The 18091-nt window shown below is 36.1% G+C and overlaps 1 protein-coding gene across 9 annotated transcripts in view; it reads left to right on the forward strand.

The window, feature by feature from the left end:
• CDC42BPA (CDC42 binding protein kinase alpha) overlaps window positions 1-18091 on the forward strand; it is a 198322-nt gene that overhangs the window by 84276 nt on the left and 95955 nt on the right. For all 9 annotated transcript variants that reach the window (XM_088053753.1, XM_088053752.1, XM_088053750.1 and 6 more), the window contains exons 5-6: window positions 1540-1635; window positions 6106-6254. In XM_088053753.1, coding sequence (XP_087909879.1) covers window positions 1540-1635; window positions 6106-6254 — 245 coding nt within the window. The remainder of the gene's footprint in view (window positions 1-1539; window positions 1636-6105; window positions 6255-18091) is intronic.

Here is an 18091-nt window from a genome sequence, read left to right on the forward strand (position 1 = left end):
TTTCTCAAATTTCACTGATTTATCTCCTGCATTATGCAGTGATTTAAGTATGCCATCGTAATTTTTCCTGGTCTGCATGTCTCACTATCCACAAAAAAAAAGGACTTGTGATGGTTTATTTGCTTGGAGGAGGGAGTTACTTGCTGCTCTGTTTTTGCTGCATGTATTGTGCATATCTCAATCTCAAATGCTATTTTCTTTTCTCACTTTTCATTCTTCACTTTCCGAATTTCACAGCCAGCAAAAGCCGTGCTAGAGTTCTGCTATCTTCCTATTGGACTTGGAAACTGAACTGAAAAAATAAAAAGCAAAGGCTTGAATTTCCTGTAAACTTAGCTGTCTTGAAGATGGAAGAGACAAAGCAGGGTTCAAAATGATGAAACATCTTTGTGAAGAGCAGAGTGTGCTGGAATAAAATATGGTCTATGTTTTTCTCAAACTCTCCATCTGCCTTCTAAATAGAGTCCATACAATATTATTCTTTCCTTTGTACTATCTTTTAGATCGTTTTTTCTGAACAAAATTGTGTGTTGGCTTTGTTATTTGGTACCTTTTGTTTTATTGTGATATTCACTCAATCCCTTCAAAATGTTTATGGGATTTCTTTGCAATAGTTTCCTTTTGGCTTTTCATCTCTTTGGCCATTTTTGTCTGTCATTCTGCAAAGTTGTTTCTGCTGAGTTTTTTTTTTTCCCATTACCCAGGGCAGGTTGCAAGACCTTCATTGGATTTAATGCCTTGCTGCTTTGCACTTGGTTATTTTCTTCACATTTTATCTTCTTTTGTTTTGTACAAACTTGTGTCCCACAATTAAAATATTTGTTGGCAGTTCTTGTTCCTCCTCTGTTCCACTTGATATGAGGGCACCTCCTGCCTCCTGTTTTTCTTTCCAGTGTATTGAGGGGAAACCTCTTGGGATGTCTGATCAACAGCTTATATCTGGCAAGAGCAATATTAATTTCTCCCTCCTTTTCCTGACCAAGGGATGTGGAGAAAATGGTTAATGATTATCAAGTAATGACTACATGGAGTTATTAGCAGCATATGAAACAATGAAAGTAATGAAAACAACTTCATGTGAAAACTCAAGTGTAAAACTAGACTAACAGCATGATGAGATAAAACAACAGAATACTCCAGATTTCACCTCTCTGACTCCTAGAGCAGCAGCAATTATCTAATGCCATTACTGATTGTTTTTCTTAATCATACATTGCTATTCTGTCATTATTGATGCCTCAAGATTTTGACATTTTAGATGATGGGAAGCAGCAGCTTATTTATCCCTTTGCCTCACTTAACAGTACAGAGAAGTACAACTGTTTAAATTTGAAGAAGATGGGCTCTTCTCATATCTATTTTTTTCTAGATATGGTCATGTTTGGATAGTGTAATAAATGACTTTTTATTATTTTTATTTTTAAACTGAGAGGCAGTTTTGATTTTTTTCCCCAAATATAATGTCAAAACACAGTCAACTTGCTAAATGTTTTTTTAATATATTTTACCTAAAGCCTGTAATTATTTTCTCCCCTTCAGACAGCCTGTTTTCGAGAAGAGAGAGACGTGTTAGTGAATGGAGATAACCAGTGGATCACAACATTGCATTATGCATTCCAGGATGAAAACTATTTAGTGAGTATTGCTTTTATATAACATGTATAGCTGTGTGCAAATGCAGAGACTTGATTGTGGTTTGAAACAGAAAAATAGTTTATTTGTTAATTTTGTGTTCTGGACCATGCAGACCATATGAGGATCTGTGATTTTTCCATAAAATTCTGAAGGGTGGAGACTGGTCAGAAACTTGGAAAGTTTTGATAAAAATACCTCAGGAAGGCAGGTTTTTTTTTTAAACCACTTTGCATTTGTTGATAAACCTTGGTCTATCTGCACATTCTCTTTTATAATTGGATCTGTCATTCCAATTTAATTGGATTTATAAAATTTAAAGTGCACTTACTAATGTAAATTTTCTATTTTACTTTAATTTTTTTATGATTAACCATGCTGATTACTGTTCTACAGAGAGAAAATGGGAGTAGCCCTGTTTTGAAGCAACTTACTATTTTGAGGACTTAAACTCAGTAAGCTGTCACAAAACAATAAAATGTTATTGCATCATGGAAGAATGCCACTAAATGCTCATAAGTTGGAGTTGGAAGCTGAAGTTGTAGATTAAAATGTCTCTTTTCTGTTATTTAATTTTTGAGTATTTTGAATGAATTGCATAAAGAAACTAATATGAGGAAAATTGGCCAATTTTCCATAAAACCTTTCCCACTTAAAAAATACTTTGATTGTGATACAATTTTGTTAATATTTATGCCTGAAAAAGTAAACATCTACGCATTCACAGATTTTGATTATTTGGGTTTTAATGCCCTGTGCTTTGGATTCTCTATCATTAGCAATTCTTAGATTTTTTAAAAATCTACTATACAGCCACAGTAATTTTTTCTTCCCAGTCCGTCCAATACAAAAAGTGCTGTACATGGAACTCTTGCAGTATTGCAGTGTTTTTTGCCATTATATTGCACTTTCTTCTGTCAATTCAGATGCCTGGGGATCCAAGGATTTTGGTAGATTTGTACAGAAACTGGTCTCTGCATTTCTAAGTCTAACTGTTGGCATATATACCTCCCAGCCGGCTTCCTGCTTTGTTAATGTGGACAGTAAAAATAATCTCATGTATTGTGTAATTTTGATCTTATCATTAACAACATATCAAGGAAAATATTATATATTCCAGAGCAGCCTGCTAGAATTTGTTTTATTCTTGCCAGTTTCCTTGTTTTCACTAAGCACAGAGCAGGTTCTGTTCTTCATCTTTGATAGTCTGCTGACAGGAGCTAGTTCTGCAGCCTGCTGGGCAAAATATCAGGAATACTGGGGGTTTGTATCATCACCAGTTCTCCATATGCTTTTTATTAAAATCACGTGTAACGCTAGTGGCCTTTACAAAAGATCTGTGTAGATTGAGCAGTAGACGTGCTTGAGCAGTGACTGTTGCTTGCCTTGAGATGGACCTTGGCAGAGTGGAGAACGGGACAGAGTGAAAACTCATGAAGTTCAACAAGGAGAAAGGCAGTGCCCTGCACCTGGGGTGGAGTAAAAGAAACCCAGTACATGCTGAGGGCCGGGTGATTGGAAAGCAGCTTTACTTGAGGTCCTGGTGGATAACAAGCTTAACCATGAGCCAGCAATGCATTCTCACAGTAAAATAGGCCAGGAGTATTCTGGGAATGTAAGGAAAAGTGTTCCCAGCAGGTCAGGGGAGGTCCTTCCTCTCTGCTCAGCCCTGCCCCAGCTGCACCTGAAGTGCTGTGTCCAGGTCTGAGCTCCCCCAGGGCAGAAGAGAGATGGAACTGCTGGAGAAAGTCCATTGTGAGGCCAGAAAGATGACTGAGAGACTGGGGCATCCTTCCTGTATGGAGAGCTGGGATTCTTCAGCCCAAAGAAATGTAGGATGGAGGGGGGGTTGTCATCAATGTGTATAAACACCTGATAGAGGGAATCGAGACAAGGGAGCTGGATTCCTCTCAGTTGTGCCCGGGGTGAGGACAGGAGCCAGCAGATACAACCTGAAATATAGTTTCATCAGAAAACAAGAAAACCCTTCTTTGTTGGGAGATACTCAAACCCCAGCTGGAGACAGTCATCGTCAGCCTTTTCTAGCTGACCCTGCTTGAACTGATGAGATCTGAAGAGGTCCCTTCCATGAAATGAATCTGCAATTTAGGATTAAATGCCTGTGTTAAGCTTCCACTAGTTACTAGAGTTCAGAGTTCTTAAATCCATGCTTTTTCTTTCTCTTGGAAAGATGGTGCTGCCATACTTATATTTTGAGAAGTATTTGAGACTTGAATAGATCTAGATGATTGTGTACATTTAGAAAAGTATTTTTAAAGCTTTGAAAAAAATATCTTTTTTATAAGGACATGGATATTTGACATTGGATATTTGACAGAATTTTTTAATGTAAAATTTAGTTTTCAGATTTGTTTGTCATTCCTACACATGTATTTAACTTCATTTTCACAGCTTACCCTGAGTTACAGTTTACGTGTTGGCTTATTCAAGGGGTTGAAGATTTCTGTGTTGTTAGGCTACTATGTTGCTCTTGAAAACATAGGAGGAGGTACAAAATCCTGTGCTTTAAGAGCCAAAATTCCATTATTTTTCTATATCCAGTAGCTGAGTTGCAGAGGTTTTAAAAGTGATGGAGAATGAGTACAGATCATTTAGGAGAATCTGAAGACTTTTTTTTTTTTTTTTTTTTTTCAATATACTTTCAAAGCATGAAGTTCAGCTCTTGGAGATGTCTGTACAATGCATCACTTAATAATCAGTATCTGAAGTTCCAAAGGCTTAATGCATTTTCTAAAACTGTAAAAGACAAGAAACTAATACAATCAATCTTGTTCCAGAAGGAGCGTAGGAGCACCACTGAGTAGAAGATACTTATCTTCTGTAAAGATTGTGAGCATAATTTAGGAAGTTTATTATTCCTGTCATAAAGCAACAGATGAAAATCTGACTACAACACATTTAAAATCTTGTGGAAATGCCTTTTGTGCTTTCTTATACACTTGGAATCAATGAGGATACCCATGTTATCCTGTATCAAGCTGTTAAAATGTTTGTTCATCACCTTTATTGTTATGGAAAATATGAGGGAAAAGAAACAGGTGGAATATTTCTGCCTGCCCCTCGTCTTCCCTAGAGCTGGCATAATTTTGCAGATTTTTTTCTTCATATTTTAGTGTCTTTTTCTGAAAATGGGAAAGGCAAATATGTTAGGGGAACTAATATAAATAATCTCTTTAGCCTGTGTTTTCAGAATTTTAAAGAAACAAATCAGGGTACACATTATTACATTTTTAATATTTTTTATTATTTGTAGTCTTCTTAGGATTCACTGCTTCAAATGCAGATAGGCTGCCTTCCTGGAAACAGACTGGAGCTCTAAGCAAAAACTTTCAGGTAGTTCTGAGGGAGGTGGTTTGATTCTTGAGGCTGTCCTGTGAAGGCCAGGAGCTGGACTTTGGTGATCCTTGTGGGTCCCTTCCAGCTCTGGATATTCTGTGATTCTAAGTGACCTGTCTGCAATGATGTTTGAAAGTGATGTTTTAGGAGTGCATGTTAAATTAGAATGTTTATAATTAGTTTGTTAGCTATAATTAGTTTGACTTTTTTTTTCTTTCCCCCATTTGCCCTTTCAGGCACTGTTCATAGTTAAAAACAAACTAAGCTAAGCTAAAATATATTAATCCTGAGTTTCACACTTAAGTTTCACATTTTCCAGTAATTTTAACTATGTTGCTAAAAGAAGTGGCATTTTGTTCTGTAAATACAGTAAAATGTAGAAAGGTTCTGATTTATTTCAAGTCTTTGCATCCACTTTTATGGCTGGCAAGTTTTATGTTTCATTAATACATAAGAAATCAATGTTTTTCTCCATGCTTTCAATTAGAGAAGGTGACATGTTGTATTTTATGTTGCCAGGTCCTGTATCATGTGTAATGTCAACAGTTTCTGGAATTATGCTGTAGGTCACTGGAAGTCTCTGAGACTTTGCCTTCATCTTAATGGTCTAAAAATTTTACTCTCCAAAGTAATTAATTTAATGGGAAAAGAAGATCGTAGGAACAAAGGGAAGGGAAAGCCTTGGAAATTAGGGCAAAGTAAATGAGATTACAAATTAACACCCTTGTTTCATTTTTATAGGTCTGTGCTTTAATCCTTTACTCCTTTAGCATTATAACAAAGGGCATTGTTTTTATAAGGGAAACCAGAGGATCTGAGTATTTCATGTTTAGTGATGGGACTGTTGAGGGAACTGATACTATTTTGTCATGAGGCTCACTGTATTTGGGGAGGTGTAAATATGAAAAATATTCAAGTAGGCTGAATGCTAAACTGTAGTTGAACTGACTACTGTTTTCAGAGCACCTAAGCATCTTGGTTAGCTTTTTTTATGTCCATAATAATTTTTGCAGTGAATTAGTTTTTTTTGCTTCAATAAGTATTTAGTCTTTTATTCACTCAAATTGTGATTTTTTTTTTCCCCCTCACTGTTCTCTTATTGTTCCCGCTCCATAGTACCTGGTAATGGATTACTATGTTGGAGGAGACCTGCTTACATTGCTCAGCAAGTTTGAGGACAGACTCCCGGAAGATATGGCTCGTTTTTATTTGGCTGAAATGGTGATAGCCATTGATTCCGTTCATCAGTTGCATTATGTTCACAGGTAAGTAATTAGAGCTCCAAATTCCTGTTATGGAGAGTTACTTGATGGAGTGAAACTAGTTCCTGTTAGAAGATTTTAAGTTGGTAACAATTGCTCGCTTTGATATTTGATATTTCATTTAGAACCCATCTCTCTGGATGTTGTGGTTATTGGAGCTGTTGCTAAACTTGTATGTATGGTCAGAGACATGAATGAATCTCCAGATGCATCTCATGAACCTTGCACTCTGGTGGGTTTGAGAATCAATGATCCATAATTTATAGAAGCAAAGCTGGAAACCTGTTTGTGGAATTTAATCAACTTTGAACAGGTTTATTGAAAGGTCAAATTCTGTTTCTTCATTAATCTGTTTGACTTTTATACTGAAGCTGAAAACACACCACTGTCTGCTTTGAATTTTTCTTCAGCATTTTCATTTGGACTTTAGGATATAGTCTTTAAAATAAAGTGAGGGCAGCTAGATGAATGGACGTACTTAAATTGTGGTACTTTACCTTGGGGTGTATATGCATATATATATATATGTATGTATGTAAATACTGTGTTCAGAGGAAAATACTAGCTTTTTTGGAGACCATGATTGATTTTTCCACAAAACTAGCATAATCTTTTCCTTGGTGTACCATTCTCTGCTGAACTCCATTGTAATTCCTGTGTGCAGAGGAAAAGGTTATCTTACAAGAGGCAGAATCTTCAAATGCACTCAACAGATGTACTTGACTCTGACAGAAGTCAGGAGGAAAACTTCCAGTTCTTGAAGCTGAATCATTAAGTTGGCAGAATGAGCTAGTTTGATACATTCATCTATCGCCCTTAATTAGAGTCTGTACTAACCAGGCCTTCTTTTACTGTTCCCACTTGGCTGCTTCACTGTGAAAATGGTGTGTGGGGGAGTGGGGGTGGTTTTAGGGTGGGTTTTTTTGTCCAAAAGGTGTATTGTGGTTGGTTTTGGTGTATTACTGGGCTGTGTTTTATTTCCTTTGGGATTCTGGCTTCTCACGAGAGAGCTGTAGGTGGGCTGGTGCTAAACTGCAAATCACTCTTCTGGAATAGTTTGAAGTTTTGCTGAAGAACTGTGTCTACCTGCTAAAGACAGCTTTGTGTGATAATGCCTCATGGAAAAACCCGGAGCACTTTCCTTGAGTACTGAAGATTTGAACTGTGTAATTTCTGCCTTTTGTTTTGTTTTTTGCTTAGGACCTGATGTAAAGGTTTTTGCATTCAATTTAATTTGGATCTAATTCTTAAAATATGTTTGTGGGTAAATTGGTGGGATGCTATCTACTATTGCCAGCTCTTTTACTCAGTAAATCTGCCTATGGAGTAGTAACTCTTTCCAGAAGAACAGATTCCTCCCACCTTTTCCTCCAAACAGATCAAAATCTTTGTAATTCAGTACTGTTAGTATGTAATGTGCAACAGATGTGATGTTTCCATCCTTAGACAATAGTGTCCCCAGGATGAAATAGGTGCTGGTGTAAAATTTGGGATGAAAATAGTAGCATTGCAGTTGAAAACAATATTTTAATCATTATTCTTGCATATTTATTCATATGAATTTTTAACAAAAAAAAAAGAAAAGGCCCCTATGCATTCTCGGTCCTTTGTTGTTTGATTTGTGGCGTTGCCACTGAGCTTCACATTCATAAAGTTCTAAATGCCACTTTGGTATTTTATCATTAGTGCTGCTGTAATACAATGCCTGTTTATAAAGGCATGTTTGGCAAGATTAAAAATGTAAAGAGCACTTGAGTATATGTTAAATGATCAGCCTTTGAAATGAGACCTGTTTCACTGTTAGTTTTATTAAGATGTTTGCAACTGCTAAAGCAAAAGAAAGGAAAAGAAAACATATCATCTAAATGCCACTAATGCTCTTTTCCTGAAGGCTTAACCATGGTGGCCACATCCTTTTTTGGGAGTGCAAAGGATGTAGGAGAAGAAGGAGGAAATAATGCTGAAAGCTGGATTAATGTAGCAGCTGCAGTAATGGTATTTCAGATGAATAGCCAGTGAGCATCAGGATTTGATCTGGGTTGTTGCTACTGAACTAGAAACCGTGCTTTAGGCGTGTTTTGGTCAAGGTTCTATTCACACAGTAAGATAGCAGATTGCTTTGTTTTGTTTCCTTTTAGTGCCCCAGTTCTTTCAGGATAGATTTTCACATTAACCATTCATAGTGGTGTACTTAGATGATAATTTTCTGGTTTTCTGTGAATGTTTTTGTACTTTTTAAAAATGGTATTTCTGTTTTTCTTCTGAGTGTGTCACTCCTCTTGTGCCTTTCTAGCATCAATCACTTTTTAGTTGTCAATTAGTTTTGCTTGAGATTGATGCTGATTGCAGGAGCTGTTTGTGTGCCAACCACTCTGAAGTCAAATACAAGACACTTTACTTTCCTAAACTACATAGGCTAAGATTCTGAAATGTCAAATACAAACAACCTCAGAATTACTTATATTACTGTATTTCAGGTTTTCAGTTCTAAATTTGAATGCTATTTCTGCACTAGTGTTGTGGGATTGCAGGATGAATTTGTTATGGGAAGCAGATCACAATCTAGGTATTAATAAAATTGTGCAGATAAATTGCATGGTGTTTTTGAAGCTATCTCCTGATACCTAATGAAATTAAGAAAAAGAAAAGTTGCTAGCTAAAAATAACATCAATACTACAATTTTTAGGGTATTCTTAATGCTTTCTCAGTTTGTATCCTCTTTTTAGTTTTGAAAAATATGTGATCCAATATTTTTGAGATAAAATCATTCAGAAAAGAAATACTGGATAATTTTTCATTTCTGACTAATTACTTGCTATGAACAAATCTTATGGTATTTTACCTGATAGCTAAATGATGGCTCAGAATGTAAACAAAATGGCTTTTTCTTTAGGATCTTAGCTTTTGCCATTTGTATTAATTCACTAGCACGGGCACTACCAAATGATATTGACAGCTCCAAGGCTAGCTTTAGAAAGGAAACTTCACCTAAGTTAAATATATGTGCAGCTGTTCAAAATGAGAAAGTGTTTATTTGTATTTCTCACAAATTCATGACTTCATTGGGAGGCTTATACCTAACCCTGATATCTTCAATTATAATTTGTACCAATTTTTTTGTTTTAGGCCAAGGTTAAATAGTGTCTTATGCCAGTCTTCTGTAAATTGGAGTATTTATAGGTTAAGATTTCCCATTTATTAGGATTCAACATAAATTTCTCTTTTATTTGTATATATTTTTAGCACCTTTCTTTTGTTTTTGTTTTTTTTTTCCATCTGAAAAAAGTCTCTACCTGCATTAATACTAATTCTAGTTTCAAGGTTGTGTTGTTAAATTTAATTGCTCATGGCATATGTTAAAAGCTCATATTTGCATGCTTTGTCAAATATCCAAGTGTGGACTGCAGTAAAACTCTTCTCAGTTTAAGGTAGTTAGCTATACTTTTTATGCATTTTGTGTTACCTCAAACACATAAAAATTGTTTTTTCTACAGCACCTTTATGATTTTATTGGTGAGCCAGGTTTTCTCTGTTTTATCTAAAGTAGAAATTTTTGGTTTTATCTAAATCCTTTATAGTAAAAAAAGACTGGAGAAAGCCTGACTGCCACAGGAGGAATTTTTCCTGAGAGTTGCAGAAGATGCCCTCTGGACAGGAACTTGTCCTGGGCACACTCAGTGTGCCACTGGTGGCTTTGCACAGCCCTGCTCTGTGCTGCTGCTGCCTTTTGTGCTGTCTTCTGAGGTAGCCCCTTAATAAGAGTGCATCTAAGTCTGTCTCTGTCCTAAATTTAATTTGGAGCATTACATCTTCTTGAACAGTACAGAATTATAAGTTTTAATGTGCTTAAGTAATTTTCATCTTGACTTTCATTCCTCCACCTATTTATTCTGTGCAGGGTTGCACAGTGATTCAGAGCAGAGCCCATTTGCAACTAGGGAGTGTTCAACATTTAGACTCATGATCCTCCAGACCAATGCAAAAATATTCATTTAAAATAGTTTCCATATATTGGCACACACCCACACTAAACAGTCATCTTTTTCTATTGAATGGTAAAACAATCCTTAGTTACCTTCTTACTAATAAAATATTTTGGGAAGATTATGAGACACCTGTGTTAATTACTATTTTTGTTGGTTAAGTTTATGGCAGGGTAGTTAAGACTACAGGGCAAACTCTTTAAGTTACATACATGTCAGGTATTGTCTTTTGCATATGAAAAGATAGGCATGCAAAGCATAAACACACCCACTTCCAGAAAGTATGTGAGATTAGTTTGCTCTATCAGGGTGGTTCTGAATTTCTGGTTGCTGCTGTCTTTTAGTTGGAAGGATTTTAGCATTCTAAACCACCAGATACCTTTTCTTATTCTTCTCTTTTGATTTTCTCTATCAGCTTCTGCAATTTAAGCTGAGCTTCACTGGAACATTTCAGTTCTTAAAATGTAGAGCAGCAGAATTCTCTGAGGCAGTGACATCCTTTCTGAGAAATACTAAACGTAAGGGAATAAATCCATTAGAGGCATAAAAGAACTATCTATTCCCTATCAAGCCAGACTTTTGCTTTTAACAAGAAGGTACTATTTGTCCTCAGTAGAAATCATCTTAGGGACATCCCTGAAATATTTACTGTCAGCAGGCAGCTGAAATCTGGTATCCTTTGTAGGAAGCATTTCACTTTCAACTATAAGTTTCAGTGCCAGTGTATCCATTTTTGACTTGCTGAATAAGTGGTTTTCTGTCTTCTGGGTGTATCCCATCTTTACTGATCATTAATTTGCTTAAGTGGAAAATTTAGGGGTGGAAGGCCCATCTTGGGAGTTAGCTGCATTGCACAGTGTGTCTGAGTTGAGTTGGCACAAGGATGAACCAAGTACTCTGGCCTTTGGTAAAGTGAGCCCTCATTGTGGGTTTGAAAGAAAGCAACGTCTTATTTTAAGTGTTTACCAAACTTTGCAACAGACATCATGTGGAATATACACATGAAGATGTCCTTACAAAGTGCTGAGAGTGAAGGAAACAGGGCTAGAAGAATAAGGAAAAAATAACATCGGATTATTTTGATAGTTACTGAAAATGTATTGCTTTGAAATGCAGGCATGGTTTAGTTTTATATGAAAAACTGCAGGACAGAAAGTTATTTTAGTGAGTGTTTAGTAAGCCAGTGCTTCCTTACAAGGTATTTTGTGACAAAGGTAGGAGAGCTCTGTGAGTTTTTTCCGCTCCATTTTTCCACTGTGGAGGGGCTGGATACAAAGGCCTTCTGGGCCTTCATTCTGCCCTGTGACCTCCTATGGTACAAACGCTGGCAGCTGCTCTCAAAGTGTGCCCTCGGGGTGGCACCTGACCTGCACTGAGGGCTGGATGAGCTTAATGCTGCTTGACTACAATTCATCTGTAGGATTTCCAAAGGAGCCTGCAATGACCTAGAAGTATTTTGAAATAAGAGGCCCAGAAATGCTTGGAGTGCCAAGAGCTAGTGGATCACGCTGGCTGTACATCACGGAGAAGGAAAATGGTTTCTTGGAGTGTCTCATGGAAGTGTTAATTTGAGTGAAAGCTGTGCAGTGGGTGACTGAGCTGGTATAGACCTATATGTATATTCTGTGTTACTCGAGCAGAAGGAGTTTAGAAACCCTAAATCCAGCCCCTAAAGCGATAGTAGCCTTGAAAAGTCCTTTCAGCAGAGGTGCCTTTACAAGTGAATCTTTGGGCCTTTTTTCTCCCATTGTTCCTCTCTCCCCAAGCTCCAGGAATTTTCTTCTCTGCCGAAACAAAGGCTTGTGGCACTATGCAGGGAGCTGAACAGGGACACCAGGCCAAGTGAGAAGTAATTTTACATTTTAACTAACCTGGGTCAAGTATTCAATCTTACAGAGAATAGCAGGAAGTCGCCTTAAGCCGGTCTTTCCAATGAAAACATTGTTCGTTACATTGTGCCTGTTTCTCCCCTACATCCCTTGAATGGTACTTTGCATATCTGGTGATATGATTTTAAAGAAGGGGTGTGAGAAACAGTTGTAGTATTATAAATGTATGATATCCTCAGCTTAAGTAAAACCTTTCCCTTTACTGTTTGACCTCCTACCAAAGGAGGATGTTGATTACTGTCAGCTGAGGAAGGCCAGCAACACAAGGACTGCACCCTTCCTTTCTTTCTGAGTCCCTACCTGCCCTTTAGCTGGTACTAGTTCTTTACTAGAAAGGAGACTCAGGAAAAGGAGGAGTGCGTAGATGAAGAGTTTCTACTTTGTCACGTTGATTTGTGCACCTTCTGGGTGCGATTGCTTGAAAGGCAGATGGATGTGAGCAGTCTGACAGATGGTATGTGATTCCCCCTTAGGTAGGAATTGGTTGTGGTTGTTATAAAACAGAAGTGTTTAAACCCTTCTAAAACTGAAAATGAAAGAGAGAGACAAGAAATAGAGTTTGATAGGAAAAGGTCCTTTTTCACTCTTAAGGGGAAAATTATTGATGCCTGAAGTATTCTGTAGAAAAAAAACTGTGGTCTTCCCTTCCAAGTAATAATGTTTAAAGCAACACTCAGAGGATGCTGAATGTGATGGAACTTTCCAAGAACTCCTGCTGCCTCTGGCATAAAGATTGATTTGACTTCTTTTGGTGTTCACAGAAGAAAGGTCCACATAGGAGCAGTCATAGCTCTGACATGAGATCTGTTTCAATGTTTAATGATGTTGAAGGTATTCACAGAATTTAATAACTTTTTTTGTGGACAAAACATTCCCATTTGCAAACTGTTTTTATATAAGTTAGGCTATTATTTTACACTCATCCTCTTCTGATCGTTTCCGACCTGGAAATACTTTTTCCTAGTACTTTCTTTGATATCCAAAATCAACATCAGGAAAGTAGGACAAAAGCATTTTCCTTATTTCTGAATTTTTTGTCTCAGTTACTGTGATTCCGAGGGTATATTTAGCTGTTTGTTTGGTCACCAAGATAGAGTTGGTAATTAACTTTCAGTGGTTTTGTTGTTAAGTTTAGAATAATGCAGGCGAAAATGAGAATTACAGTTGTGTGATAGTCTTCCTTATTACAACTCCATTATTAAAACATCTCAAGTTTTTTGTTGTATGGAAAGGAAACTATCTGCCTCGTTTTGTCTTCTACAGATCTTCCATTTAATTATCTCTTTGTGAACCCAGTATTTATTTCATAATCACCTCCTTTCATAGGATCTCCAATTTTTATTTATTAATGTCTCGTGTGTTCCTCAAGTTCCTTCCTGGAATGCCTTTATTTGATGTGCCCTTTGCTTCCTTTATAGTATTTGAAATACAATTGAGTTTATATTATTTAATTACATAAGATTAGAAGATGGACTGAACAAGTTCATTATCTGACTTACAATGTTGTGTAGATTTATCATTGCATAAATAAGCAATAATAACTTGGCTTTAGAGTCAGGTACTCCTGCAGTGTTCATATAAAACTGTAACACTGAAATGCTTGAATGTATTATAAGAAGTGTTTTCTTGCCAGAGCATTCTTCCTAGTGAATATTTGGTGGATTCGGAGTGAAAACTTTTAAGTAGCTGAACTTCCAGATCTGACAAGTAGAAATTTGATGTTTGAATTTCTGAGTTGAATGGCTGTTGCCTCAGCCACTAAATGTAGTACTTCCTGTTTTTTCATAGTAAATTAATCTAACTTTGCAAGATATCTTAATATAATAAAATATCAGGGCAAGAATCTGATTCCTGGAAGTACAGTTAAGGAAATATTAGTCCAAATAACCTTGTCTGCATTGAAGCTGTTCTTCAATAAGCATTTCCCTCTTGCATTTCCAGAAGAGCTGTTGCATTGATAGAGGAGCCTACCTTGTGTTCCTTTTTGATAACAGCAGAATACTGCTGGCTTTTAACTTCTCAAATGAGAAAAAAATAGGTCACTTAACATCCTGCAAATTAGAATATTGCTTACCAAGCAGATGCTTGCATGAGGTCAGGCTTGGTTCAGTTGTGGAAGGTTCTGTGGTTGGGGTCAGGAAAGCGAGACCTTGTGGAGCTTTATCTGAAAAGTTGTATTAAAATCTTTATTGACTCAGGTGCCGTGATGTTTGTGCTGTTCAGTTTTTCTTTATTAGCTATTGGGGGGCAGCCTTTAGCACTTCCTCATGCAGCAGGAAGGAGTGATGTTGCTGCCACTGTAACTCAGTAATTCTTAATCAGATGCAGTATGTGAAGTCCTGGAAAAGGGCATTAGAAAGGTACAAAGAGAAAACAGTGACTTAGAGAAGAAGAGAAGAAAAGGGAGGAGGGGCTAAAATCTGACCTAATACAATAGAAGCAAAATTATGTCTCCTTCATATAGGAAATTGAACTAGCACAGAGGAATTTACTTTTATGTAAGTGCAGCTCCTTTAGAGTTCTGCTGAAGTTTAAGAGCTGAAAATTCAGGCCTTAAGTTCGTTTTCAAGAGACTTTTTGAAAGATGCATTTGCTTTTTTTTTAATCAAGCATTGTGCCTTGTGCTTTATGTGAAAAGGAAATGATATTTTATGTATGCAATTTGAATACAAAAGCTTTTCCAATCATTTTGTTCTTAATAAGTGTAATGTTAGTGTGTTTGAGCAAACAGTATACACTCTGTATTTTTCTAATTATTTTTAAATTTCTAAGATGTTTTTCTGCCAAGCTACTGCAAGTACTCGATATACTCAGATACCTTCAGGCCAAATGCATTTCTTCCTTTGTAGCCTCTGGCTACAGTTCGTTCCTTAGTCTGTTGCTGTCGAGAGTTTTATGCCAGCATCACAGAGCTTATTATATTTGGATCATGCCTGTCAGTATGGTTTATTTGTTTTCTAACAACAATAAAAGCAAAAAAACACATACTGAACTCTTTATGTCATATGTCTGTTGCTGTATGACATGGTAGAGAAACTGTAGATATATGCTTCAAGCCTGGTCTGGTTATTCCCTCACATTTCCTTGCCTTTTGCCTGGAATAAAGATTATATTACAGGATGAACCTGCCCAAACGCATTCTGAATGTCTTATGGGGTGAGAGATTTTAAGATATATTATTTTCTTGATTTCTGTTTTGTAAGAATTAATGGATTGTTTTCATAATATTTCCCTCAAATTATAATCTTTTTGTTTTGATTTAAACATGATAGGGGCTCATCTATTAACTGAACTATTGTTTTTTTGTAAGATTTCCTTTATAAAAAATTAAAATATTCCTGTGTTAAAGGATGAAAGTGCAGTTTTGATCTTCTGAAAAAAGCATATGCTCACAATCCTTCTCAAATGCCACATATACCATAAGCTGATTTAAAGCTAATTTTGCATATAAATATTTTGTTATGTTATATTTATGTAGTCATGCTACATTTTTAGTATGCCTCCTTGTCTATATGCTAAAGTATTTTTAATTAGCCAGAGATAAATTGTTGCCAGAACTGCTTCCATTCTGATTAATCTGGTGCACCAAAATCTTTGTACAGCTGCATTTTCAGTGACTGAAAAGAGGTGACTTTACAGAGTGACACACAGACACAGTGATGAGCAGAAGTCATGAGAGCTTTACAAAACTTTGGAAAACCAAACAAGCAAGAGCTGAAAGTTATCTTACAGTAATTCTTGATAATGAGATGGTGAATAGGGTCAACTGGGCATCCCATTTAGGTATGTTGGAGTGTTACACACTCTGGGAATTAGAAGATATCATATCCTCATTTAATATATGAAGAAAGTGGAGCACAGGCATAGTGATAAATAAACACAGGGTGTAATTTCATGTGGTGGGCATATTTTCAGTCTTATGGCAGAGCAGTAGAGCTGTGGAGTTTGAGTTCAGGTTAGTTTTGTTTCTGACACTGATAGTAACAGCCAAGCTACAGCTGAGAGTAAGTAGAACACTGATTATGAATACTTCCAAAAAGGCAAGTAGGTGTGGAGACTATAGTAAATAAGGTAAAATAAGAAATCCACATGTGCTGTATTTCAAAGACTTGTTTTGATCGGGGGACATTGTTGCAAAATAGAAAGAATTGGAGAATATAACATTTCTTTATATGTGCAATTTACTTTAAAGGGTTTAATAGTGATGAAAAAGAGCTAAATTTCTCTAACACCATTACTACTTGGTTTTGGTTTATTTCATACTATCAGAGCAACAGTTATGTTCTGGCATATTTGGTAGTCTGGTTGGAGTTTCTTTATATGTAAGTAAAAATTTTAGGTTTTTTTTTTATAGATAAGAACTTCTGAAATAGTGTTTCATGACAATCTTGCATATGGTCATTCTTCAAGTTGTTGTTTAATCTTAGAGTTGTCAGAAAACTTGATAAAATTTTAATGTCAAGGATTGTAAATATTATCTGAGATGACATTTTGGAAAGAGCTTGTGTTCTAGATGCAGTATTTCTCACTCTGCTAGAATATTTCTCCCAGAGAAACCAAGAGCCATGCTTCTATGACACTGTAAAGGTACAGATGTGAAATAATTTAGTGTATTCAGTTTCTTCTCTATCACTTACAATTGATAAGCTCTTGGTGTGTAAGAGAAGTTTCTGCTGTTACACTTGCCAGGAACATATTTACATTTTACACTGTTAAGTGTAATCTGATTTCTGTTATTATAGTCTTCACTTTAGTCATTTCTGCATTTGTGATATTCCAGTCTTTCCTGCTGTTACTGCTGCTTTTCAGCTTTGTGGTATCTATACATTTTATGAATGTGCATTTGTATTTCTGCTAGGTTTTAAAGCTAAAATGTTAAATCAGTTTCAAAACAGATCCCAGAGGACCAGAAGTAATAATTTCCCTCATTTTATTACCTCTTTCAGCACTATGCAATCATATCTCCTTTAGCTGGTTTATTATCAATACCTTTCCTAGTAGTCATTTTTTCTTTCAGTGATACTTTCTCTCATGTGAGAAAAATTAAAAATATTTTTAATATGTAATTGTGTCTCAAACCATAATACTGTGACAAAAATTACCTGATTCTGGTGAGTTGTACAGAAAAAGAAATTCAGATTTTGTTTCCAGTGTTTGCATGGCATGAAGTGGTATTCATTCTAAGTAATCATTCTAAGTATTACACATTATGTTTAAGGAAGTGAAAGTTGTTTAGTGTCAGTATAGTCCATATGTTTTCTGCCTGATTAATTGCAACAGCTTCAAATAACATTCTCTTCCTACTCATCTGTGTCACAAAGCTGGTATTTCTTTTAAGAAAGTTTAAAAAAAATGGTAAAAATTTAAGGAAGAAGAGTATGATTTACAGTAACAGCACTTGTCAATGGACTCAAAAAGAAATTACTGTTAAGTCACAGCTTCTACTTAAACATTGAGTCAGCCTTTGCTTACCTTGTTTCTTTAAAACCCTAGTTTCTGGAAAATATTTGTCTGAGAGTCTGTATTACTAAAGTCATGGTTGCTTTTGACAGTCAAATGCTTAGGAGAGTTGTGAATGCTGAAATGTAAAACATCATGTTTGCCAGTTGAATATTCTAAGAGGGATTAACTTGTCTCTTGCCAAAAAAATCAAAATCTTTGTTCTGAGGGTGTCATGGAAAGTAATGCAGTATTTTTGTGTTGTAATATCTGATTTGAAACCAGACCTTTGCATGCCTTCTCACAGATTTAATTCCAATTAAAGAAAACTGATTCATAATAAATGAGGATGTTTGACTGTAACAGTCTGTGATAAATTAAAAAAAAAAGTCTGTAATCGAGAATTATGCCAGCTTCATTAGAAAGCACAAACACAGGAGCTGCTCAGTGCAGTTTCCCTGGAGAGATAGTTCTCTTATCCCATTCTGTTGTTCCATCATTTTCCTGCTTTTTCTGTGAATGTACCAA

The sequence above is a fragment of the Pseudopodoces humilis genome, chromosome 3 (assembly GCF_049639895.1).
Source record: "Pseudopodoces humilis isolate 2021_Gansu_Grassland_sample_001 chromosome 3, ASM4963989v1, whole genome shotgun sequence".
Lineage (NCBI taxonomy): Eukaryota > Metazoa > Chordata > Aves > Passeriformes > Paridae > Pseudopodoces > Pseudopodoces humilis.